The sequence below is a fragment of the Bidens hawaiensis genome, unplaced genomic scaffold (assembly GCF_021521415.1).
Source record: "Bidens hawaiensis isolate Kalapana, Puna unplaced genomic scaffold, B.hawaiensis_p1.1 tig00004748_1, whole genome shotgun sequence".
In the NCBI taxonomy this organism is placed as follows: domain Eukaryota; kingdom Viridiplantae; phylum Streptophyta; class Magnoliopsida; order Asterales; family Asteraceae; genus Bidens; species Bidens hawaiensis.
Window position 1 is genome coordinate 1,175,888 of NW_027491294.1, and position 26,919 is coordinate 1,202,806.

The window sequence follows — 26,919 nt, forward strand, 5'->3', positions numbered from 1 at the left end:
AAAACTAACCGAGTTAGTAGTTTTGGACGTAATTGGCAAGAAATGAAAAACCTTGACGGTCCAGTTACACAAAATAATTTTTTTGAACGAAAGTTGCATAAGTGACTAAACCTTAAAGATGATTTTGACACTTTAATATATAGTTACGGAATAGTTATCTTTCTTCATCTTTAAAACAATCGATTTAAATTGATAGCTCTCTTTAATAATTATCTTTTTAATGGAGTAATAGTTAAGATAATAATCAAATGTTGTTTGACAACTCAAATTATATTGTATCACCAAATAACAAAGGTATGCGACTATATGAGGGTATCAATTTATTGAATGGAGCTTGGAAAAGGATCAAAATCAAAGCCAACCGACTTTAACTAAGATTGTCAAAATGGATTGTAAGTTTGTAACGAAATTTCGAGAACGGTTCTCTCGAAGGGTTAGGCCAAAGCCTAAACTTATCTCATTTTCTTACTTGTCATGTCCCTCCCCTAGATTTTTAATTCATTTGACAATAATTATCATATAACAATATATATTTTATTCTCAATAAAACTTTGCAATTTATTATGTAAGTACACTATCAGTTTTATTAACAGAAATTATGAAAGTTTTTTTAAAAATATACAAACTATCTCTAAAAACTATTTGAAAAAAAAAACTATCTAAAAATATAAAACAGTTGTAGAAAAACAATATGTATTTTACGTAAAAAAATGTTTATTTTAAATAAGAAAAAAATGAATTTGTTATTTTATAAAATACAAAAAATAAGTTTAATATATATAAAGAAAATCGTTATAAAATGTGTATTAGAAATAACAATAATAACAATAATAAAATATAACAAAATGACAAAATAAACAACGGATTGGATTGTATTAATGTAAAACTTAAGGGATATGGTACGTTTAGTAAAAATGAGGGCAATCAGGAATGTTTAACAACACGTTTTTCGAATTGAATTCGAACTTGTGTTCTAACATATCTGACTCGGAAAATATAGTTATATAACTTTCTATAAATAAATACACATGTATTTTTTTAATCACTAATGAATCCTTCCAAATGGGCTAGTGGTTAAATTCATCACATTGAGATACACTCGCTTTTCGATCTGGGAAAACCCTCACATAAGGGCAGCGTCCGTGAACACTTGATCACTCAAAGACACGACGATGCGGTGAGATAAAACCAGTTCAGTTCAAGGATCCACCTAGTGAATATCACCTACTCGCGTAGTCTCTCATCATCACCTGGTGCCACTGAAACTAAATGATGGAAGAAGTCATCGTACTTGGGTTACATGGAGTGATGGAATACCAAATTCTTCATTACCACTTCACCACCAGCTCATTAGCATAAACATATATTATTTATTATGTTTGTTATTATTTGTTTATCTATTTTCATAACTAAGTATATTTGAATCAAAGCAGATTCTAATTTTCGAATTTGAATCGATTGGAATTTGTTTCAATAAAAAAATCCAAATGTATCTAAATTCCTACAACTCGAAAAGTTGATGATCACCATATATTCAACAAGTTTTTTTATAGAATATTTACACTCTTTTATAATATAGTATACTATTCACCAAGTTATTATCAAGATATAAATTAATATTCAAAATAAACAAATTCAAGAAAATCTCACTTGGCCACGGGGTTTAGAGAACGTGAGATAGGTGGGGCAGTGTGATTGTTAAGTCGCGGGTCACATATTCACGTACTCATTTTCAAAGGGAAAATCACATAATAACCTTCTTTTTTTTTCTTTATCAAAAACTCTGTTAAACCAAGAAATTACCATTTAACCGAAATCCGACAGTGTGTCATTTTAGAGCAGTAGGATGAAAAATGACGTAGGAGAAATGACGGACCAGGACAATATAGCGCAACACGAGTTTTTTTTTTAATGTCGCAGAAGACGACGGCACAACAAATTAGCAATTTTCTTTTTTTCTATTGTTTCGATACTATAAATTACAAAGTTTAATACGGAAAATTGATACTGTTTAAATAAATATTGGACTGATACTTCTAAGTAATAAGTTAATTTTTTTTATTTCTCTTACATTTTTTAAAATTAAATTCATATTTTTAAAAATAAATTTAAGTTTAATTTTCATGTGATGTCATTTTTTCCTGCTCCATTCGCTCTTTTGTCATTCTTTTTCCTATGTCATTTTTTGTCCTCCTTTGTCAAAAAAAACACATTAATACTTAAGTGATAAATTATTGTTATAACATGGATATTTTGATAAAACTTTTGGTTAAAAGAGCCATTTGACAAACTTAATCAAAATGGTTATTTAATTCTTTAGATACCAGATAGGGTGTTGGAGAAACTTAGGGGTGTTTGGTACAGAGAATTGATTGGGAGAAATGGAATTAGAAATATTTCTTTTGTTTGTTTTCCACTTTTCATTTCTATTCTCTTTCTATTTCTCTAAAACTAGAGAATTCCATTTCTCTTTAAAACAAAGAGAAATCCATTTCTCAGCAGCCTCCTCATAGCATGTCACCACCTCGTCTCCGGCCACCACCTCGTCTCCGGCCGCCACCTCGTCTCCAAGTCTGCAACCGCCACCTCGTCTCCAAGTCTGCAACCACCACCCCGTCTCCGCCGTTCGCAGTGGTGAACACAGAGATGGTAACCGGTTGTAGGTTGCAGGTGGTACGGGTGAACGGAGATTAGGGTTTCAAGTGGTGGTTCGTGGTAGGTTAGGGTTTTCAGATGGTCGGGTGATTGTGGTCGCAGGTGGGTGACAGTGGTGGTGGAAATCGGCGGTGGTTGCAGGTGGCTTCTGATTATCATCATCATCATCGCCACCACAACCACCACCACAAAATCTCCAAAGAGGCAGTGATGACAGATCTGAGCCTCCTTTTTCTATATCTTATGTTCCAAAATTTTGAATCTTTTTAATTTCTTGTGTACTGTGGTTGAAGAAGGGGGTTTGGTGGCGGCAGCCGGTGGAGGTGGGCTGTGGTTGAAGAAAGGGCTGTGGTGGTGGTGCTGGTGGTGTGGGGCTGGTGGTGGTGGTGGGGCTGTGGTGGTGGTGCTGGTGGTGGTGGGGCTGTGGTGGTGGGGCTGCGGTGGTGAGTGGTGTCAGGTTGGGTGGAGGTGGGGTTGGGTATGGTAGAGTTCTCTGTTTATTTTCTCGTGTACCAAACAAGAGAAATGATTCTCATTCTCCATACCAATTCTCTTTCTCTACAATTCCATTTCCATTTCTATTTTCTCTCCATTTCCATTCTCTGTACCAAACACCCCCTTAAGAGGTTGAGGCGGGTGTTTTTTTTGGGAGGACTGGAAAAGAAAAATAAATAAATTGGATCACTTGGAAAAAAGTTATATTGCCAGTAAAAAAGGGGTCTTGGTTTGGGTTCCTTAAACGACACAACCTTCGCGATGTTAGCTAAGTGGTTGTGGAGATTTGAATGTGAGAACAATGGTTTATGGAGGAAATTCATTTGGGCTCTTCACCATTCGTATATGTCTTGGACGACTGTACTGTTGAAAGTCTCTTTAACGGGTCTGGAAAAAGATTGTGAAAATATCTGATGAGTTAATCGAGTTTAGTATAGATATCCGAAGCGAGATACGTAATGGGGTAAAAGATTATTGTGGCACGTTCTTTTGGCTTGATCATTGATGCGGGGGAGGTATCCTAAAATCATAGATTCCCTTAGTGTATCAGATGGAAACAAACAAAGGGTGCAAAATGGCGAATCAATTATTGATGTACTCAGGGGAAATATGTGGTCAATGGGGATGGTCAAGACAACAATATTCAATTCACAAGCCGAGTTGGAAGAGTTGAGGGGGCTGTTGTTACTATGCCTACATGTGAGACTTTCTTCCAGCAAAGATTGATGCTTTAGGGGGGTTGGATGAGGCACGAGACTTCTCGGTTAAAAATGAGTAAGGGTGCGGATTGTAACATCCGGCTCCTTGCACCACCAATATTGTCCGCTTTGCCCGAGAAGAGCTCACGTATTACTTTTTGGTTGTGCCCAGATAGAGAATTCCCAAAAGGTCACTCATCCCGCTACTACTTTAAACTGAGCACGCTTAACTGTGGAGCTCTCCTCTCGTCCAATACCATTAAGCCCAAATCGCGTTGATGATTTAAGAGGCAAGACATTTACTTATGAACCAATGATCTCTCTTGTCCACGGCCGATGTGGAATTTGCCTAGGATGTTACAAACACCCCCCCCCCACCTGGACTCATCGTCCTTGATGAGGTTTGCCCCTACCATCCCATCCAGGATGTGGGATTTGCCTAAGGTGTAGCTCCCAACACCCCCGGGGACTCACCGTCGTTGATGAGGTTTGCCCCACCATCCCGAATGGCACGGAGTGGCTCTGATACCACTTGTAACATTCGGTCCCTCGCACTATCAATATTGTTCGCTTTGCCCAAGAAGAGATCACGGATTTGTTTTTTGTTGCCCGGATGGAGACTTCCCAGGTGGTCACCCATCCTACTACTACTTACAGTTGAACACGCTTAATTGTGAAGCTCTCCTCTCGTCCACTACCATTAAGCCCAAAACGCGTTGGTGATTTAAGAGGCATGGTATTTACTTATGAAACAAGGATCTCTCTTGTCCACGGCCAATGTGGGATTTGTTTAGGATGGTACATGGATTATGTGTTTGATTGGAATCGTTTTGTCCCAAATTAAGAGGGTGGGTATCTTTGCTTGGCACACGGAAATTTAGGGAATTCCCTCCCTTTTAGCATTGGCAAAAAGACAAGTATCAGTAAATTCGGTTCTTTGTGTTTTTTTATGGAGACTACGGGAGTTGGGGGAACATCTTTTTGTCTTGTAGGTTTACACAAGCGGTTTGGGAGAGATAGCAAGATGGTGCAAGATTCTAAAATATTTGCGTTTTCGTCACGCGATATTCTGGATTTATACAAATTCGTTCCGATTCAGTCAAGAGTTACAAAGGTTTTCCATGCAATTTGTCTTACCCTTGGAGTATTTGGAAGGAAAGATCGAAGTAAGATGATTTACGAGGGAAACCGGTAAGTATGATTAAAGTGTTGCGAGAAGCATAAGCTTTGAGTTTACTTTGGGTCTGTAATAGATCGAAGCGATTGGGTTTATCTTGGGACAATGGTGGAACTTTGATTTTGTGTTGTAATGTTGGTGTTTTTATTTTTGTTGTAGGAGTTTATTGTAAAAGGTTTGTTTCGTATGGGGTATTGTGGGTGCCTACTTCTTGTTGGCCTCGTGAGCTCGTTTTAATAAATTGCCTTTTTCATCGGTCGTTTTAAATTTTTTTTTATTAATTAGATTGGTAAAAAAGGTTATTAACTTATTATGATGATTTTCCTTTTTCTAAATCAATTTATTGGTATAAAAAAATTTATACAACTTCACACATTATTTTCTTTCTTAAGCCCCTCCCCTCTTCCTCTCTTGTTCCAGGAAGCACATCATATTCTTCTTCCCAAGTACTTTTAGAGAGAGAAAGTGGGAGAGAGATGGAAGGTGAAACAAGATCAAGATTCAAGAGAATATGTGTCTTCTGTGGAAGCAGCTCAGGAAAGAAAGCAAGTTACCAGGAAGCTGCTATTGACCTTGGCAAAGAACTGGTATATATATATCATATGATTGATCTTTGTAATCTTCATATTTTTTTCAAATTTCATAAATATTTCATAAATACGTATACCATTGTTTCTTTTTTATAACTTTCTTGAATATCATATCAGGATTTCAATAACCCATTTTTAAGTCACCATTCTTGATCAAAGCTCACCAATGTTTCCTTTTTCCTTTTTTCTTTTTTTCAAAATTCTTGAATGTTACATCAAGATTTCAAGAACCAATTTTATACCACTATTCTTCCCACCATTTTTTTTTGTTTTTCAAAAGTTCTTGAATATTATTAGAACAAGATTTCAAGAGCTCATTTTTATACCACTATAAAGTATTAATGCTTGATCATGCATTGTATAAAAAGTTTCTCTTTTGTTGCATTATTTCATCAATTTAAAAGAAACCAACTATCCAAGATTCATACTTCACTATTCTTTTGAGATTATTGTGCTTTGATTATGTGGTGATGAATGAAGAATGGAAGTTAGGGTTTATGTTTGGCATGACAAAACAGTTGAGCAGCCTTCTTGCATGATATTGATATTATGGTGAAAGGTTGTAAGAAAACATAAAAAAAATAAGAAAAAACAAAATAAAATCATTTGTTAGAAACAAACAGAATGATGTGTGCCCATTTGTTAATCTTATTTCAGTCTTTTCCACATCAATCAATGAAACCGGTTCAACTTATTATAAAAAGGATGTTCTTTTTATTTTCTTTGGGTTAGTGACACATGTCATGTGTTGAATGATATATAACTGGCAGGTGGAAAGAAGAATTGATTTGGTGTATGGAGGTGGCAGCGTGGGTCTCATGGGTCTTGTTTCTCAGGCGGTTCATGATGGTGGGCGCCATGTTCTAGGGTTTGCTCTCTATCTCTCTCCTATTAATTTCCCTCTCTAGACTTCAAATGTATCTCTATATGCAAGCTGAAGCTAGCCTTTTGAGTATATATCACAAGTTGCTTTTTCTTGATTTTGATCATCAAATTGATTGTTTTTTTCTCTCTTGAAATGATATATAGACATATTACTACCATGTTATTCAATCTATGCTTAACATTTTTCATATATCATATGATCAGTACAACCTTATACAGTCATGAGACAAATGTTATACTGACCCGTATAGAACAAATAAGTTCTTTATACGAGCTTGTATGATATGTACGTGGAAAATGTTATGCGGACCCATATGATACGTGGAAAAAATTATACGGGCTTGTATGATACGTGAAAAATGTTAATACTAAAAGATGAGACAAGGGTGTGTTATTCGGAAGTTATAAGTCTCATATAAAAGCATTATGTACCGTATAACGTTATACATTATGTATAACCTTATACGAACCGTATGATATGTGGAGTCAGTGCATGTGTTACTGTGTTAGCACATTTTTTATATCAACATGCAATAAACTCATGAAATAAGAGTTAAGGTTGAAGATGAAGAATAACATTACTAATTGCAACTTTAACATATATAACTTTGACTTTAAAGAGTCAAAGTTTCACAGTATTCTATGCAAAATTAGATTTTGCAGACATCATGGGATCAAATGCTTGAAAAACTCTGGTATTTGTACTTAATCAAGCTCTTATTCTCACCTTTTTCCTGTTAAAAACTGAACAAACACATCAAGTTCTCAAAAAAGTTGACAACTTTAGTTTTGTGAAAGATTGAAAACATAGTCCCACTCTTAGAAAAGCATGCTGGATTGTATAAAACAAAGTGTTTCTTGATCATTACGTAAGTTTAATGAAAACACTCATATTTGCCTGTCAGTTTGTTCATAGGTAAAACAAATTAAGTAATTTTTAAATTATTTTTATAAAAAGTATGAAACCTTTTAGACAGTGATTCAAGCATGTCTACTTTCTTGAATCTTGATAAGAAGAGAAGACTCAATTTTACCCTTCTAGTGGTTGTTTGGTTCATTCATATCTGAATGAGTCAAATCTGAATGAGCATATGTCTTATTCAGAGATTTAACTCATTCAGCAACAACAATAAGTCTGAATGATTCAGACCTAATTTTAACCTTTCAGATGTTTTTCTGTTTGAACCAAACAGTATGAAGTCTGAATAAATCAGATGTTTATATCTGAATGGTTCCATTTAGATGTAAACAAACATTCCATTACTAAAGCCTAAACTGTCTAGTGTCTACATATCACTACTACAAGGGCATTGTTGGTATTTCCTTCCAAATTGTACTGTACAACCTTGATTTAATGTGATATCTTTTTTGGTGTCTTGCAGGGTTATCCCAAGGACTCTAATGCCCAGAGAGGTATATTTGATTATTTAGAAACCTTCAAATCTAAGTTTTCTTCTCTTGGTTTTTGTGACTTGTACATTGTACATTGTGCATTGAGAGTTGTACATTAGCCATCAATAAAAGTTGTACTGGATTATTAATAGTACATTGACATGTCTTCATACACATTGCATTTAACCAACTTCACTTTTCAAATCAATATCAACAAATTGTATTTCTTCTATTTGAACCATAAATAGTAAATAAATCATTAACTCAACTTGTTGTTTTATTTAATTTTGGCTGCTGGTTGTATTCTAACTAAATTGGTTCACTTTAGTTGAAATCGTAGAAAATCTAAACTTTTTAACTTTTATTTTTATAAAGAAGAACATCCATAAAAATTTAAAACTTTTTTAACTTTTATTATTGTTTTAAAGAATAACATCCATTTAGCCAACATGTTTTTACTTTTATTTGATATATGATGCTTATTTTTTATATGTAATGTACGAAAACACTATGATAATTTGTGATATGCAGATAACAGGTGAGACGGTTGGTGAAGTAAAAGCGGTAGCAGATATGCATGAAAGAAAAGCTGAAATGGCTCGTCAAGCTGACGCCTTTATCGCTCTCCCGGGTATGATATCTTTTAATATTTCATTACAAATTCAAAATCTTGAAAATAAATTATATATTCATTTTGTGAATCTTCTTAGGTGGTTATGGCACTCTTGAAGAACTATTGGAAGTCATCACATGGGCTCAGCTCAAAATCCACCATAAACCGGTAAGAAAATGAACACCCATAAGCCAGTGTACATTATTTTATTTTATTTTTATTTTTTTATTTTTATTTATTTATTTATTTATTTTGTGGGGACAATTAAATAACGGTATCTTATTTTGTGGATCATGTCTAGGTTGGTCTGTTGAATGTGGAGGGTTACTATAACTCACTGTTGTCATTTATAGACAAGGCTGTTGATGAAGGTTTTATATCGCAAATTGCTCGTAGGATTATCGTCTCCGCCCCAACAGCCGAACAGTTGGTTAGACAGCTTGAGGTTAGTTATTTGGAAAATAGATTACAATTTTCAACTATAAATTGAAAATATAGTTGAAGGGTGTTTCCAAGAAGCTTGAACGCCTTGTTCTTGAGTTTTTTAACCAAGGAAAGGAAAGGAAAGGAAAGGAAAGGAGAGGGAAGGATAAGAAAGGGAAGGAAAGGGAATGAAACTTTTGTTAATTAGGTGTGTTCTTGAGTTGGAAGGAAACTAGAGGAAAGGAAAGGATAACTATGTTAAAAAATAGTTATCATTAGTAATCATCCCATTTTTGGGAGGATAACTTATTGGGAAAATACATTAATTTAATCCCTCCTAACTCCTCCTACTCCTTTCCTTTCCATCCTAAAAAAAAAACTCAAGAACACACATTTTTTAACTATCCTTAGTTTTTCTTTCATTTCCCTCCTTTAAAAAAACTCAAGAACAGGGCGGAAGTGAATGTTAAAATAGTAACTGTAATATGTAAATATATATAATTCTTATATTGTTTCTCTTTGTTAAAAGAGTCAAGCTCGAGCCTAATGAGCTCGATTAGTGAAATATTTATCAAATATGGGATCTAATTGTTTTGGTGTATATATACAAGTAATTCTATAACTATAATCATTTCGAGTCATATGTTTATAGCTCGAGCTCGACTAGTTATGCATCTTTCAAACATAGGATTTAATTGTTTTTTATGTATACAAGTAACAAGCTCGTCTAGGCTTCCAAGACTCATCACTTTTATCACTCTTAAAACACATATTCAAACACCCTTTAGTGCATCTTATAATATAAGCATAAATGTGGATCTCAGGAATTCGTTCCCGAGTATGATGAAATCGTAGCAAGTTTGACTTGGGACGAGGTGGATAGGTTAAGCTATGTACCCGAGGCTGGTGTTGAGACGTAAAAGACGGCAATTATTGTTGGGTGACATTAGTAAGGTTATTTATATGCTCTTGCTTTAGGTATATATATAGGCTTATGAAATGGTACATCTCCACTGGTATGGTGCCTGTTTTGGTTTACTTTTCGAAATCTCATGCATATGATATGAAATGATACTTTGGTTTCAAACTTTTGCTAGTTTAATGGTTATATATATTACATTTTGTGTCTATCTTGTTTTCTAAAACCATAATTAGTTGTGTTGTAAATATTATAACCTTTATACTATGATTTTATATATCTGCATTCTATGGGTAATCTATGTGTTCAATTCACACAACCGTCAAGATTATATTAAAAAATAGTTTGCAAGTCTAACAATATAAGAAAGCCCGACCCCTAATTTAAAACACCTCAAATCTTTATCTAATATGCCAAACCATTTGAACAAGGTACTTAATGAATGTTATAAAACACAACAGATACACTTTCTTGTTTCAACAAGTTTATAACCCCGAAAAACAAAATACTCCCAAAATTCAATTCAATAAAAATAAAAACACCAATAAACAATTATATGGCTGCAAAGTATTCTTTGCTGCCCTTAGGGTCGGGCTTCATCGACTTCTCCCCGGGCTTCCATCCAGCAGGGCACACCTCATCTGGGTTCTCTTGTACAAATTGCAATGCCTATGGTACAAATACAGATACCCATTCAACAATAGCCTCTTTAACATATTAAGAATATTAATATTAGGGCTTTATGTATGTAATACCTGAAGTGTTCTCAATGTTTCATCAACACTTCTACCAATGGCAAGATTGTTAATTGTTGAATGTTGGATAACACCTTCTTTGTCAATAATAAAGAGTCCTCTCAATGCAATTCCCTGAAATTTGAAGACCGACATTGTGACTGACATAGTAAATAATTATTTATATATAAATAGCCCAGAGATTAATAAATAGTTTACAAGTGTGTACCTGGTCTTCAATCAATACATTAAAAGCTTTGGAAATAGATTTTGTAACATCAGAAACCAGTGGGTAGTTTAGGTCACCAAGACCCCCAGACTTTCTCTCTGTTTGAACCCACGCAAGGTGAGAAAACTGCAAAAAAGAAACGAGCAATGATGAAAATATTCTTAAAACTAAAAATGAAAATATATCTTATCTTAAAATACCATTTCATAATTCCTAAATCTTCGTTACTAACTAGTACTACTTAATATTTCCTTTTCCTTTACTCAACCTGTGTAATGCACGGGTTTCTAACCTAGTAATTAAATAAACCAAAAACAACTAAAAGACTAAACTGCCCTTCACTCAAATCACCCTATCACGGCAGCAACAGATCACCAGCTTTTCACATGTGAACAACACGATTAAGTATAACAAAATAAACCATGTGCACCACGTTGTGAGCACCTTTAAAAATGTGTTCTTATGCAAAAACATAAAACAAAATCAAGTACCCTATATTCTAATGAAAAGATAAATAATTGGATTTACTTCTGCTAGAGATGATTATTAGGTAAATACTATATAAAAAGTTGTATAGCATTGTAAGAAACAATTACCACACTGTCTACGGAAACACCCAATATTTCAGTGTTAATCTTCTCAAATTCTGCATATCGGTCACTGAATGCAGTGATTTCTGCATTAAGAATACAAGATTAGTAAAACTTGGAGCAAAATACTAACAGCTAACTGCGCATTCATCTATAAACTACATCTAAATTTAATGTGTTTAACAAGTAATGAGTTGACTCACCTGTTGGACAAACAAAAGTGAAGTCCAAAGGATAGAAAAAGAGAATGACATATTTCTTTCCAATGTAGTCAGATAGCTTAACCTGCAGTGACAAAATACTTGCAAAGTTACAGAAATTTCAAATTTCTAGTTGAAAACTCATGGATTCTCATACATCATAACGTTTCAAAATCATGCATCAGATTATTATCATAAGTCACTTAATTTACCTTGATGAACTCTTGATCAAAAACAGCCTCACCTTCAAAGTCAGGCGCTTGATTTCCAACTAGTGGCAGTCCCTGCACACACGTACAAAAAGTCAAAAACAAGTGATAGCTAACACATACAAAAACAATGCGTATTCGATAGCCAGCATTATTCAATCCCCTGTTTTAAACATCTGTCATATGACTCATCATCCAAAAAGGCTACATTTACTGCATAAACCCAAATTAACCAATATGTGAACATAAAAGTTGCTTTTAACTATCAGGATATTAAGTTACGTGAAATATTTTCATTCATTTGCAATAAACTAATACCACCACCATCATCATTGAATTAGCAACCAAGTGCTAGTTGACAAGATATCACCTAAATCAGTAAATCTACAATCCTTATATTGATTTAATGGTGAAAATGAACTCGAATCGCTTTACTAATATCATATCGATTATCATCCGCAAATAAGCGAAAAAAACAGTAACGAGGTCAAATTCGAGACTCAAAACACAATGCTGACTGACAATATATCAATTAATCAGTAAATTCACAATCCTGATATTGAATTAATAGCGAGTATGAACTCTTGCTTTACAAATATCAATTATCAAATCCATTAGTAGCCGATTATCATCCGAAATTAAGGTTAAAACACATAATACTAATTACAGGGCTGGCAATTCGTGTTTAAACAGGTTTAACAAGTAACAAACGACGCGCTTAACACAAGTATCAAACATGAATACGACTCATTTAACTACTTCATATATCATGACTATAAGACAGTTTTAAGTTTCATGTACCATTTCATGTACCAGTAAGGGAAAATAATGGAGACTAGCCTACTAATTTCAATTATTTAAGAAAAATAAGATAAATATCACATACCACACTTTTTTTTTATTAACAGGTCTTATCGTGTCTTAAACAAGTACCCAATTGCCAGCCATAACTGATTAGGTCAAATTGTAGTCTCAAAACACAATGCTGATTGACAATATACCACTTAAACCAGTTAATCTACAATCCTGATATTGAATTAACTATATCAATTATCAAATCCATTAGCAATCCGAAATTAAGGTTAAAAGACAGTAATTACTAATTAGGTCAAAACTGAGACGGAAAACACAATGTCAATTGCACGAATAATCTAACCAACAGTACAATGCTATGACTAACGTATATAAATATATATATATATAACAGTCGTGTGAAGATAAAATTATAATTAAGGAGAAGGAAGTAGTTACAGCTTTGACGACGAACGAGTTCCGGCGGACGGCGGCGGAGCGGGCGGAGACGGCGGAGCGGAGGGATTTGAATTGGAAGTTGAGAGAGGAAGAACCGGAGAAGCTTAGGGTTTGAAGTTTGGGATGATTGAAAGCTGGAGACCTACGGTTTGTGGAAGAAAGAAGAGCTGCAGATGCAGAAGCAGATGAAGTGGTCATTGTTGCACTGTTGGTAGTGTGGTGTTGTGTTGATTATTGGGATTGGTTTAAAGGAGTAGATGGGATTTGTCAAGGATAAATGAGGATAGGGTTAGGTTGGTGAATAGGACACATGGGTGGGTATCTAGTTTGAGGTTACTTGAGATTCACTTGTTTTTCTTTTGGGATGTTTTGGATCTTCACAAATTTGTATCTATGTTCTCGGAGAAAGCAAAGGCAGTCTATGTGGTGTGCTTAGTTGCAATTTGGTGCTTGTGGAAAATAAGAAATTTATTGGTTCATGGTGGGGGCCGGATCGACATAGCCGGACTTGTGGAAGAAATAAAAGTAATGTGTTTCTTATGGGTGAAGAATAAAGGGAGGCGAAACAATTTTACGTGGGATAAATGGCGATGTTTTAGTTTTTAGTGGGTCATTTGGTAATTCATAGTTGGCGTGGGTGTTGGATTGTTTCCAGCATGTTGTATGTTTGTAATCTTTTCTAGCTTCTTGCTAGAGTTTTGGAAAGAATTTGTTGGTCTTTAAAAAAAACTTGAGATTGGCTTGTGATAATCTAGTTAAAACTCGAGTTTCACATGTCAAACTTCATTACGTTCATGCGAGCCTAACAAGTATGTTACTTATATGCGTATAATATTTTTTATTGACTTAACTGCATCGTTGGTACATGTAGTTGCTAATATTGCATGCTTGATTCTCAAATTTACTAATTACAAACTTGAGCCTACCGCATGGTTGATCAAACGTGTAATATCTACAAGTTTGTAATTAGTTAAGTTTGATGATCAAATGTACAAAATCTGCAAATCACTTTTTAAGTATCTTAAAAACTATATGATTAACTATTTTATTTATTATTATTTTTTGTATAATAATTAAGATACCACAATTAAAAGTATTAGATATGAAATTATAATATAAACAATAGAAAAGTTTTATTAGATGTATAAAACTACAATTACAAGAATATATGAGAATTTACATACAAAACAAAATTTTAAAAGTAAAAATAAGCTAGACGAGTACAAGTTTGAAAAGTTATTAACGAGCCAAATTGATCTTTGAATATAGAGCTTCTAACAAACATAGCTTGAGCTTCAACAAGATAATGCCAAACTCGACTTGTTTACATTATGCTTATAAGTTAAAAGAAAACTAAATTAACCAACATGTCATCATTGTCTTTAAAGGTTAGACTCCATCTTAGAGCATTCATGACGGTGGATGAGTAAAAAATAACTAAACGCACCACATCAACTGTCATATCAGATTTTCACTTATCCACTTTCAAACACCAAAAAAAATCTTATTTTCCTTCAACACTACATCCACTTTTAAACACTCGTATATTCCACATAATCTTCTACTACTATATTTTATTTCTATAAACTCAAATACTTTTATAAATTAAAATACTATTATAGGTATCTTATTTTTTATTTCATATTATTTGAAAATAAAATAAGTTCTAGTAAATAGATTTAAAAAAAATAATATAAGTCATATAAATAAAAATTTAAAATTACATAAACAATAAATAAACCAACCACACGCAAACACACACACACACACAAATTGTTAATATTTTTTAAAATTACATAAACAGTAATATTTTTTTATTAAAAATTTTTATCATTGAAAGTAAAGCAAATAAGAAGAGATTATTTTTTAATTCAAAAAGAAAGATAATTAAAGTGAGAGATTGAAATTGTTTTCAAAATTTAAATGCAAATTTAATTACATTGACTAACTTATCATGTTTACTTTCATCCAGTTTTGTGAATATATTCTAAACTGAACATCACCTCCAATGTGCATTTATCTGGTTCATAATCTAAACAATGTCACGTCAGAATCGAACATCACTCTTACTCTTGGCTTCCAAAGCTTTTGATAGCAACCTATATACAATTATGGACCAGCAGCCAAGGTTTTGCTATTAAGCTAGACTTGGATAGGAGATATTGATTTCAAAATGTAATATTTTTTTGATAAATCATCCTAGATATATCAATTGTGGTGTTGAGGTTAGTAGTGCTTTTCACACATTTAGTATATTTGTCCAACCCACATGGTTTAAAGACTTAAAAGTGTCTTGGATGTGTGTCCTATTGGTCTTGTGGTCAATGTACTTTTCCATCTTCATACTAAATGTCAAATTATGTCATGTTGTACAATCCCTTATTCTTGTTTGTTTGTTTGATATGATTGTTCATGTTATTTACTCTTTCATCCTTTGAGTCGTTGTGTTAAGTTTGCCAAGGTTCAATCACCGAGTTGGCTCTAACCGTAAGTAGTAGCGTGTATGGAGTATGGTGCATCATTATGCCCCTTAGGGGTGATGTAGCGGTTTACCCCACTCAACTAAACTACTCACTCAACAAATCAATAAGATAATGTCATATCAAAACAATCAAAAACTAATCAATTTAAGAGGTATAGAAAACAATTCATTATTAATGTCAATAACACAATTCATACGTAAATTGAAAAAAAAAAATCAATGCTAAAATTCATAACCCAAAAGTGGGCAAAACCATTAGTTAGTGGTTGGGTTTTCTAAAGAAAAAGTCATCATTTCACTCTTAAATTTACATGTCTCATGATACAATAACTAATGATATGAACACAACACAATTAATTATATAAATTAACTCTAAATACACATTTTATTAAAGAAAGCAAAAATGATAGAACTAAATAATCAAGAACGAATAGACATGACAAGAATTTAGGTTTGTTTTTACGGTTTATCATACTGAGAGCCACCTTGACTTTCAGTTTATGCAAAACAAGGGAGGGACAATTCCCAAAATAGTTCAATATAAGAGAGAGATTCCCTTAATAGTCCAAACTTTTTAAAATTCTCAAACTAGTCCATGGAAACCTATCTGCAGCGTGACATTGGTATTTGTGACATGAGATTTGAGTAGCCAATCACAATCTGACACGTGTAAAGGAACATGAAAGTTTCAACGAAATCTGTTTTCGCCGAGAGTTTTCAACCCAAAATCATTTTCTCATAAATTTATCTCCTCCGACGCATTTCAGGTGAATTTCGACTCCTAAGAGAAATTTCAAAAAAGTTAAGAAAAAAACGGTACTTTTCCAATGAATTTAGTCTTGTTAGATGATTTTCAAAAAAGTTAAAAAAAATAATTTCTCAATGATGGCGGTGGATGATGGCGATGGGTGGTAGTGGTTGATGATGGCGGTGGGTAGTGGTGGTGGATGATGGCGGTGGGTGGTGGTGGTGGTGGATGATGATTGCGGTGGGCGGGGGTGGGGGTGGTGGATATGATTTTCAAAAAAGTTTTATAGAAAACTATTCTTTTTATGAAAAAAGATAATTTTTATCTAAAAACCATTTTTTCTGAAACCTCTTCTTTTTATGCAAAAAAAGATGAAATTCACCTGAAATGCGTCGAAGGAGATGGATTTCTGAGAAAATAATTTTGGGTTGAATCCTCTCGGCGAAGACAGATTTCGTTGAAACTTTCACGTTCATTTACACGTGTCAGATTGTGATTGGCTACTCAAATCTCACGTCACGAATACAAGTGTCACGCTGCAGATAGGTTTCCATGGACTAGTTTGGGAATTTTAAAAAGTTTTGGACTATTAAGGGAATATCTCTCTTGTATTGGACTATTTTGGGAATTGTCCCAACAAGGGATTAAGAAAGAAAGCGACTATATCAGCCGGTTCTTAAAGTTGATTTGTTTCCATTGACTTATAGCTGAAACGAATGTGACCCAAGCTTGATTAGCCTTTAGACCAGACATGTTTGCTACAATGGATTTTAAACAAATCATGCTTCCAAACGCACTCATACACACTCATGGGAATCCAAACAAATTTTTTTATGTAGTTTACTTTGACTGTTGAAAACAAATTTGTTTTTCTTCTATATATCGTTTTTTATTTATTGTATGGTGGTTTTAAACGCGTCAAATAATAGTTAGTAGAACATTTTTTTTTATTATTGTACAATTGATCACAAATACATGCTTATAACTCATAGCACAATGATAATTTATTTGTATTGAGTGCAATTTTCTTTTTCGAACGGTAAACTTTTATGAACAAATGGTACACAAGGCCAAGAAACAACACGCACTCCACTACTCAGAGAGCAATAGTAAGGAAATCTTGTAACAGTAAACTTTTTTTTTCAATACATCGTTTTGTATTGAGTGCAATAGTAATGAAATATTGTCACGTAATAATTAAAAATTTAGGCACAACCAAAAACAATACGAGACACAAGTAATCTTGGTGATTCATAGTACAAAATACTAACATAAGTGCATAACCTTTCCATTGAGCGTTAATATCTTTTACAACATAGTGGTTGATAAAGAAAAAAACAAATTGAATCTGATCAATAAAGATCATATGGCTATAGACAAGTTGGTTAAAAACGGACTACGAGGCTGTTTGGTATTCATGTGCTGAATCATTAAGAAATCTGACTAATCAAAAGGTAGTCTCTGAAACATTATGAAACTTAACAATTAAGATACTCTATATAAATCATTAATAGTTTAGTGGTGTTTTTTTAATGATCCAAACACCATTTATTTATCTCTGACCGATCCAAGCAACCCCTAAATTATTAATTTAATTAAATTGAATTTACATGTTTGGCAATTTGAGAGTATTTTATGTGAAAGGACCTAACGTTTGATACAGTTAAACCAATTTAGCAAAATCATAACATTAATTAAAATACATGATTAAGAAACTCGGTCTTTTTTAATCTCGTTCATTTAAGTAACCCGGTCTTTTTTAGTCTCTTAGAATGAACTACAATTACTAGTTTAAATTTACTAATGTAGCGTCATATTATTCTACAAAGGGGAACAAAAATGAGAATAATGAGAGTGATTTGTAGACAAGAAAAAACCCTTAATTTTTTTTTAAAAAAACAAATAAAAAAATCATAGCTCAAAATTTAATTAAAAAACGAAAAAAATAAAAACACAAAGATGTTTCCATCGTCTTTCTCGTTCTCATAAAAAAAACACAATGGTAAGTGAAAGAAGTCGTTGTGTCTTTATGTTTATCATTGTGTTTTGTGTTTATTTCGCCATTGATTGTGTGTTTTTTCCTTAACATTGTGTCTTTTTTTCTTTATATTGTGTTATATTACTCAACATTATGCTATATTTTGTTCGACATTGTGTTATATTTTGCGATTTATTGTGTCTTTTTTAGTTATATTGGTATCTTTTGTTCATTTTCGTCATTGTGTTTTTTCGTCAATTATTTTGTATTTTTTTAAAAAAATTTAAACGGGAATGATGGCGGAAACATTTCAGTTTTTTAAAATTTTGTTTGTTTTTTATTTATATGTGTTATGATTTTTTTTTAATTTTTTTGAATTTATTTTTAAATGGTTTTTTGTATGATCATTACACTTCTCATTTTTGTCTCACTTTTTATTATAACTTTACCCTACTAATGTATTAACTGAGATTATACAACAATGGACAATTACTTTATGGATGATCATGCACATCTTTATTATTTTTATTGTAAGTGCAATAAATACATAAGAGTTTGCGGCCTATCTCTACAATTTATTATAGGCTTATAGCCCAGCGGTATCAATATATTGAATAAAAGTGTTCCTTCAAATGGTTGAGATCTAGTCCTGTTTGAGTACTAGTATAGATTTAGAGGGTTTGTTAGTTACCTTTATATAAAACAAAGTAGCAGTAGCAATAAAATCAACTTTATGCTTAGTTATCGCTTTTCTTACTTACAATGGCGCAGGCACCCATTTCTTACAACTTACAAGAGCCGATTTACACCTAACATGTCATGCTTCTTCATATAAATGTAATTTTGCTTAAACATCAAACACTTTGTAATCTACTTGTAAACCGAACCTTCATTGACAAACGTGAGACTTGAATTCACACTCATTGTAAAACCAAAGCCTTGTCTAACCCTTTGATACCAGATGACCGTCATTTTTTATGATTTTTAAGTTTATATATGTCCAAATAAAAGATTTTATATGCTTAAGTTATATGAAAATTAGTGTTGTTATCTTCCACATCCCTGTTAAGAGCATTTACATTAGGTTTTTTATATTTATGTGAATGAATCTATAATATATATAAAAGAAGACATAAAAATCCTACGTGTCGCGATGTGGTCGCTCCTCCTCTTTTTGGAGTAACCAGATTTGCTTGATTTTTAAATTGAGGCTTCTCATGCACTTGACCCGAATTCACGGGTATGGGTCTTACCAAACCCAGATATTCCTTAAACGGGTTATAACATCTCATTAAATTAAAAAATAATCTCACCAAATATTTGATACAAAAATCCTATAAAGTAGAAATATATTAAAAATAAATATATAATTTATTTAAAAAAGATATATACTATTTATAATTAAAAAACCAATTTTATAGTAAAAAAAATAATGGGTCTTGGATCTCATCAAATTCATATAGCTTTTAAACCGGGTTATAACATCTCATCTATTTGTGAAACAATTTAATATCAAACTATAAGTTAATTATTAACTTTTATACAATAAAAAAAATAAAAAATCAAAAAATAGATAAATATTAAAAACAAATAATATAAAACAACCTCCGTAATACGGGGGATAAAAACTAGTAATATATATAAACGAAAATATAAAAATCTTACGTGTTGCGATGTGGTCGTTCCCCCTTTTTGGATTCACCAGATTTGCTTGATTTTTAAATAGAGGTTTTTCATGCATTTAACATGAATTAATGGGTATGGGTCTTACCAAACCCAGATATTCCTTAAACATGTTATAACATCTCATTAAATTAAAAAGTATTCTCATTAAATTATTGACGTAAAAATCCTATAAAATAGGCTATACTAAAAAATAACATCTTATTTATTTCAAAAAAGATATATATTATTTAAATTAAAAAACCAATTTTATAGTAAAAAAATAAACGGGTCTTGGGTCTCATCAAACCATAAGTATATTATTAACTTTAATAAATCAATCAATCAATCAATCAATCATACCCAGTAAAATCCCACCGACAGCAAAGCTATAGGTAGGGTCTGGGGAGGGTGGGATGTAGGCACACCGTACCTCTATCCAAAGGAATAAAGAGGTGGCTTCCAGAGAGACCCTCGGCTCTAAGTACATGTGTATGAAGCAAAATAAAGGAAATCAAAGTTTAACAGTTATATAAAAACTACTACTAATTATAATAATATTAATAATAAGGTCACAGTTTAACAGCAATATAAAAGCTAATAATAATAATAATAATAATAATAATAATATATGTAAGGGAAATACCATTATGGTATGTGACCTAAATAAGTTAAGTCTAAGCCCTAAGTTAATCAATTCTCTCTAAAAATCCTTAACTTTAATTCTACTTCTCCACGAATTCCTATCCTCAACCATGTCCTCGGAGAGGACATGGTTGAGGATAGGAATTCGTGGAGAAGTAGAATTAAAGTTAAGGATTTTTAGAGAGAATTAAAAAACCAATTTTATAGTAAAAGAAATAAACGAGTATTGGGTGTCATCAAACCCATATAGCTTTTAAACTGGGTTATAACATTTCATTTATTTGTGAAATAATTTATCATCAAACAATAAGTATATTATTATACAATAAAAAAATATAAATTTAAAAAATAAATAAAAATTAGAACAAATAATATAAAACAACCCCTGTAATATGAGAGATAAAAACTAGTTCTCTATGTATTATAGAGTGATTATACATGATTTTAAATGAAGACGAGTTAAAATGTTACTGTTTATCAGTAAATTTGATAAGGCTGGTACTTCATAAACCCAAAACACAAGGGACTTATATTGGCACCCACCCAAATCTTATTTATTTTTCTTCCCTTCCCTCCACATCTATCCGAACCAAAAGTTCCCTCCCTCGTTTTCTGCTTCCAAACCCTCGTTTTCTCTCTCTAAAACCAATCAATTCCACTTTCTCTCTCTAAAACCCCCAAACCACCACCTGTACAATCTATAAACCCTAATTAACACCTAACTAATTTTGCATATACTCTGTAATTAATTACAAAATGTCCGAAGCTCAACCTCCAAATCGACACACGGCGCCACCACCAGTACCGGTTGCCGGTGGCGGTGGACAGATCCTGCATCCAGCAAGACGTCACTTACCCTTCTCATCCACCAGACCGCCGTTTATTCCCTCCGGAAGTGATGCCGCTACACTACGCAACACCGCTGCCGAAGTAATTATTGTTAATTGTGCTGTTTATGATGCTAATTGTTATGTTAATTAAGGCTAATTAGCGAGTTTTGCTAAAGAGTTGTTTCGATTTCTAGTGAAAGCTTGCATGTAGTTATACTGTGTAGGTTAATATTTTGTTAGGTTATGTCTTAAGTTTAATTCAGCTGAGTATGTCCAATTGGTTGTAAAGTACATACATAATGACTATGAAGATTGTCTGATTGTGTATATAGAGGTGTTAGTTTATTTGTAATTAAGCTAATCATAATGAGAAGTTCACTCTATCTCACTAAACACAAATCACATTCTGTCAGACATGATTAAAATTGTGAAAAGGATATATGACAGTTAATGTATATAGTCTTTAGATGGTTTCATTATTACAAATTTAGCGATCGGGAAAAGAAGAAGATCGAAATAGTTAAGTTACTTGAATCAAATTTTCCAACATTTTGGAAGTTGTAAAAAAGATTAGATGTTACGGTATGCTTGATGCTTGTATTTGTGAATGAATACCTAGGAATTAATTGCATTGTTGATGCTATTATCAAGTATCTGTCATTAAGCTGTTTATCTGAATTCATGGATTAGTGATTCATTGATTATGGTTCATCTAGTGAATATATTTCATAGTTGAAGTGTTAAATGGTTGGAATTTTGCAATGTATTCGCAGCCAGTGAAGAGAAAACTTGGAACCGATTACAATAGAGTTCCATCTAATGAGTTGGCAAGTACTGGTTATTCTGCTGCAGTTAATAGTCCTCTTCACACTCCTGTATCTGCAAAAGGTGGAAGGATAAATGCACGTTCAAAGGTCACAAAAAGCAACAAATCTGCTCCTCAGACTCCTCTTTCAAATACTGGTGAGACATGATTGCAAGTCTTTACATATTTGCATTATTACTATTGTTACATGACCTTTTTTTAAATAGCATTGTTGACCATACGCGACAGAGATTATGGGGGTGTTTGGATGTGGGTTTGAAAGTGTAATTAGTAATTCTAAGTTATTAACTGAGCAGAACTAGATAAACATCTGTAAATGCATTGTAGGAGATAGTGTTTGGACTTTTATTTACTATCATTGTTTTTATATTGCAGTTGTAATATAAGTTACTTAGCTGTTTGAGTGTCACAGATTCTTATATTTATGAAACTAAATACATAAAAAAAGGACATACATTTTGAGACAAGGGAGTATTAGTTTGAAGTTAGGTTAAAACTTAAAAGAAAGGTTAGCTAGGTAGTTTTTTATTTTACTCTTTGGTAATCAGTTTTTTTGTGGGTGGTACAATATGCTCATCCAAAAGGACCAAAACTGGTTAAATCTGATCTAGAGATAATTAGATAATTTGAAGCAGAATTGGTTCACAAGTTATCTTTTAAAATGCAAATTTAAACACGCTCTATGTCTGCTACCAGTCTACCACAAAGAACTAATAGATTGGATTGCTCTTAAGAGATTTTGGTTTTACTGCGAAAAATATTATTCTAATAAAATCTAGTTATGTTAACTCAGGTTCACCTTCTTCACTTACGCCAGCTGGCAGCTGCCGCTACGACAGCTCACTAGGTAACGTGTCTTACACTAGTTTCTATTGGCTCTTTAAAACCTTCTTTTTATGTTTGAACATGATTATTTATAAACAGAAAGTTCCAAACTTTGCAGGTCTTTTGACAAAAAAATTTATCAACCTCATCAAGCATGCTGAAGATGGCATTCTTGATTTGAATAATGCTGCTGATATCTTGGAGGTATCTTTATTTTATTTCCTTTTTGAAGACATGTGTTTTTTTTTTGTATAAAATTTAATTTAAGAAGCTGTTATGATACCAGGTGCAGAAGAGGCGAATATATGATATTACAAATGTGCTTGAAGGGATTGGTCTAATTGAAAAGACACTTAAAAATAGAATTCGATGGAAGTAAGCTTTTCTCAGGCTTCATAAATATTTTACCATGCAAATATCTTGAATCTTTATTATCTTTTTAGAGGTCTTGATGGTTCAAAATCTGGAGAGTTGGAAGATGATATTGCTTTATTACAGGTAATATTTTGAGGTGTCAATTTAGATCTATTTATTCATTAATAACTTGATTTGAAATGGGCCACATAAAAATAAAGCTAAAAGAAGCACGGGTCAATTGAGCCTAAAGGGTTGAAAATCACTCATTTTTTAATCTCATTTCTTGACTTTTTTAACTTTTGGTTTTCGGCTGCAGGCAGAAGTTCAAAAACTTTCAATGGAAGAAAATAGATTAGATGAAAGTATCAGGTTACATTTTTTATACCGTTAAAGTAACCTGTTCGTGCTACATTATTAGTTAAAATCTATCTTATATAGTTGGTTATATAACTTTGCAGTGAAATGCAGGAAAGAATGAGGGACATGAGTGAAGATAACACAAACCAGAAGTAATATTTATAATTTTATTATAATTTTATCCAACGTTATTTTTTGATAGCTCATTGGTCTGATGTTGTAAATTATATATCTTTACTGTTATCCCTCTGTTTTAGATGGCTTTTTGTTACTGAAGATGACATAAAAGGTCTACCATGCTTACAGGTACCGTTAAATGTTGTTTGTATCAACTTATTCTTAGTTTAATATATATTTTAGTTATGTAAACATTTAATGTTTATAACTGACAGAATGAAACCTTGATAGCAATCAAGGCTCCTCACGGGACTACCCTTGAAGTACCAGATCCCGATGAGGTATGACTATGGAATTTGAAGTTATTACTTTACTTTTTATTGTTTTTAGAATTATGATTAATTTCTGTTGATATAATAGGCTGTTGATTATCCACAAAGGAGATATAGGATAATTCTTAGAAGCACGATGGGCCCCATCGATGTATATCTTGTCAGGTAAATGTAATTTTTGTTATAAATTTTAGGTATATTTGTAAACAGACCAAATGTTCAGTGAACAGTTTGGCTGGAAGTTCGTTTAGGTTCGTTTATATAGTAAATGAACGAACATGAACAAAACTTTTTGTTCATTTAGTTTAATGAACGGATATGAACACATGTATCATTCGTTCATTACTCACTGTAATTTAGTCCAGGTTTATTACTTTTTTAGGCTCAACAGATGGATATTATGTTTTCTTTTAATTATTTTTTGATCAGTTATGTTCAGTTATATTCGTTCGTTCTGTGTTTGCGAACTGTTCTCATTCACTATGAACGCACGAATGAACATAAAAACGTTCGTTTTCTTAACGAACACGAACATGAAGACACCGGTATTTAACTGTTCATGTTTGATTGTTTGTTCCGTTAAAGTTAAGTGAACAAACATGAACATGCCCCATTCGTGTTCGTTCAATTCGTTTACAAGTCTAATTTTAGGGCTGACGATTCTTATATGCTTATGTCGATTCAATCTTTGATAAACACGAAACATTTTATTTAGTCAATTTGAAGAAAAGTTTGAGGATGCTGATGGGGCTGACCAACCTATGACCACGATACCAGTGGCTTCTAGTTCTGGCCCTGATGATAATCACCAGGTCAGCATCGAACAACAACCACAACATGTTCAAAGTACTCACTCTGATCCTAATGAAGATTCTGCCGGGAGTATTATGAGGATAGTCCCTTCAGATGTTGATGTAAGTTATAAGTAATTATTATTCGTTAGTAAATGATATATCGTTGTATTCACTATTCATTGAGAATAATATATGAAAAATGAATTTGTATTTTTGTAATTTGTTGCAGAATGATGCAGACTATTGGCTTCTATCAGATAAAGAAGTTCCTTTAACAGATATTTGGAACACAGTGTGTATCCCTTTTAACATGCTTTTTATGTTATTGTTAATTATTCATATATTTTTTAAATTTGCAATATTTATATTTAATGAAATAAGAAATACTTTATTGAAGTCTTACATTCCTTGACTAGTTTTAGTACCTGGAATCGAATGGGACGGTATTGACTTGCTTAGTGAAGAATTTGGGTTGGCAGAAGTAGGGACACCACGGTCAACCGCTTTACCATCTGGTCATGGTGTAAATGGTACTGCACTTGGGTGAGCCATGGTCAACAAGAACCACCGAACGGTTCAGCTCGGGTGAGCAATGTGAGTGAAAATCGGAAACAAAGAAACATCAGGTTTGTTATAGAGTAAATCAATAAACTTGATTATGTTTGTTTGATGTTATCTTGTACGCGTATTTAATGAAAAAAAAGAGTATGTTGTAGATACAGTATAATCTCAATAAATGAATAACCTCTTCAAAAAAATAATAATTTATTTTTGAGGTTATATATTTATAAAAAATGATAAAAATAATAACAATTTGGGGAAGAGAAGCTTAATTTGTTTGGAACTTGAATGGGATCATACATACTTATTGTTTTGTGCTTGTCAAAGTAAAGCATCAAGATACGAATATTCTGTTTTTGTGTTCAAATAAAGTAGGTGATTTATATTATTAAAAATATTTAATATTATTAGAACATATATATCTGATTATTTTAATGGTGTGAAACTCGCTCTATTAATTTAATAAATCTTGAAGAAAATACACATCATCAACAGCATACGCCAATTATTGGCATTTTTATTATAAAGATCTTTTTCTTCTCTTTAATTGCTCAATTCCATCTCAGCCATGAATGCCACCGTTGACTCCACCACACAGCCGCTCCTCTGGTGGAACTCCATCGAAACCATAACCAAACACCACCACTCGGCTTCCTTCACCACCGCCACCTCTTCAGTGGAATTTGAGCTCCTCTCCATCAAACCCGCCTCATATACCTCCCTTCGAGACATCCTCCCGTCACCGGCAACTGCCTACACCGTTGCCAGTCCAGGTTATGAAATTTTGATTCGAAATCGCCTTGTGAAACAGGCAGCCTGGGCTTATCTTCAACCCATGTCAACTGCTACTGAGTCAGATGGTTCCGCCGTCTTCCACCGCCTGTGGACCCGGTTCACGGGTACCCTCTTCTGCCTTATAACCACTGCTTTTGATTGTATTCTCCTGTCAATTCATGTAAAGGGATCACAGAATTGTAAAATAGGTTCATGTCAAATGTAAAAATGTTATCAATTGAATGAATGAAAATCAAGTTACAAGTTCTTTTGTTTCTCTACAAATTTGTGCATCTTGTTCTGAATTGGCGAACCGGGTAACCCTAGATTGTGTTAAGTCTTAGCCAACTGGGGAGTCTGTGATCCAAATTATGCTGGAAGGTGGAGTTTCTCCACGAATCGGCTGGTGTTGGCAGAGCAGAGAGGTGGTTATCCGCCTGTTTTCAGCTTTCTTTGATTGGAGAAATAGCGGTTGATTGACTGTAGGAGGAGGCGGCGTTGGCGGCGGCTATGAGGATTTTGTAAATACCTAACAGAAAATGTCACATTTTCTATTCCAACACTGTTAGAT

The 26,919-nt window shown here is 33.0% G+C and overlaps 3 protein-coding genes across 3 annotated transcripts; 2 read left to right on the forward strand and 1 right to left on the reverse strand.

Annotated features, from left to right (window-relative positions):
• Positions 1 to 5,482: 5,482 nt before the first annotated feature.
• Positions 5,483 to 10,131, forward strand: LOC143627917 (cytokinin riboside 5'-monophosphate phosphoribohydrolase LOG7). The gene is made up of 7 exons (XM_077097632.1): positions 5,483 to 5,612; positions 6,386 to 6,483; positions 7,883 to 7,913; positions 8,424 to 8,523; positions 8,603 to 8,673; positions 8,807 to 8,950; positions 9,753 to 10,131. The coding sequence occupies exons 1-7, from the start codon at positions 5,502 to 5,504 to the stop codon at positions 9,846 to 9,848; spliced, it is 651 nt and encodes a 216-aa protein (XP_076953747.1). The 5' UTR covers positions 5,483 to 5,501; the 3' UTR covers positions 9,849 to 10,131.
• A 111-nt stretch (positions 10,132 to 10,242) lies between these two features.
• LOC143627979 (2-Cys peroxiredoxin BAS1, chloroplastic-like) lies at positions 10,243 to 13,359 on the reverse strand. Its single transcript, XM_077097681.1, has 7 exons — positions 13,061 to 13,359; positions 11,813 to 11,884; positions 11,604 to 11,685; positions 11,407 to 11,486; positions 10,811 to 10,936; positions 10,603 to 10,716; positions 10,243 to 10,516 (listed from the first exon to the last, which is right to left on the reverse strand). Exons 1-7 carry the CDS (start codon positions 13,256 to 13,258, stop codon positions 10,400 to 10,402), a joined length of 789 nt encoding a protein of 262 aa, XP_076953796.1. The 5' UTR covers positions 13,259 to 13,359; the 3' UTR covers positions 10,243 to 10,399.
• A 7,940-nt stretch (positions 13,360 to 21,299) lies between these two features.
• On the forward strand, positions 21,300 to 26,609 carry LOC143627981 (transcription factor E2FA-like). Its single transcript, XM_077097682.1, has 14 exons — positions 21,300 to 21,526; positions 22,179 to 22,368; positions 23,025 to 23,078; positions 23,175 to 23,260; positions 23,343 to 23,431; positions 23,500 to 23,554; positions 23,730 to 23,782; positions 23,872 to 23,922; positions 24,028 to 24,076; positions 24,163 to 24,228; positions 24,308 to 24,384; positions 24,935 to 25,133; positions 25,243 to 25,309; positions 25,436 to 26,609. Exons 1-14 carry the CDS (start codon positions 21,332 to 21,334, stop codon positions 25,558 to 25,560), a joined length of 1,356 nt encoding a protein of 451 aa, XP_076953797.1. The 5' UTR covers positions 21,300 to 21,331; the 3' UTR covers positions 25,561 to 26,609.
• The last annotated feature ends 310 nt before the right edge of the window (positions 26,610 to 26,919 follow it).

Bases quoted from the DNA above. Each gene is read 5' to 3' on its own strand.
- LOC143627917 (XM_077097632.1), top strand. From the start codon at position 5,502: ATGGAAGGTGAAACAAGATCAAGATTCAAGAGAATATGTGTCTTCTGT. The intron at 6,484-7,882 runs GTTTGCTCTCTA...GGTGTCTTGCAG, and splicing joins GGTGGGCGCCATGTTCTAGG to GGTTATCCCAAGGACTCTAA. The intron at 8,951-9,752 runs GTTAGTTATTTG...TGTGGATCTCAG, and splicing joins AGTTGGTTAGACAGCTTGAG to GAATTCGTTCCCGAGTATGA.
- LOC143627981 (XM_077097682.1), top strand. From the start codon at position 21,332: ATGTCCGAAGCTCAACCTCCAAATCGACACACGGCGCCACCACCAGTA. The intron at 21,527-22,178 runs GTTTATGATGCT...ATGTATTCGCAG, and splicing joins TAATTATTGTTAATTGTGCT to CCAGTGAAGAGAAAACTTGG. The intron at 23,261-23,342 runs GTATCTTTATTT...TTATGATACCAG, and splicing joins ATGCTGCTGATATCTTGGAG to GTGCAGAAGAGGCGAATATA.
- LOC143627979 (XM_077097681.1), bottom strand. From the start codon at position 13,258: ATGACCACTTCATCTGCTTCTGCATCTGCAGCTCTTCTTTCTTCCACA. The intron at 11,487-11,603 runs GTGAGTCAACTC...TTCTTAATGCAG, and splicing joins CACTTTTGTTTGTCCAACAG to AAATCACTGCATTCAGTGAC. The intron at 10,937-11,406 runs GTAATTGTTTCT...TCTTTTTTGCAG, and splicing joins GTGTTTCCGTAGACAGTGTG to TTTTCTCACCTTGCGTGGGT.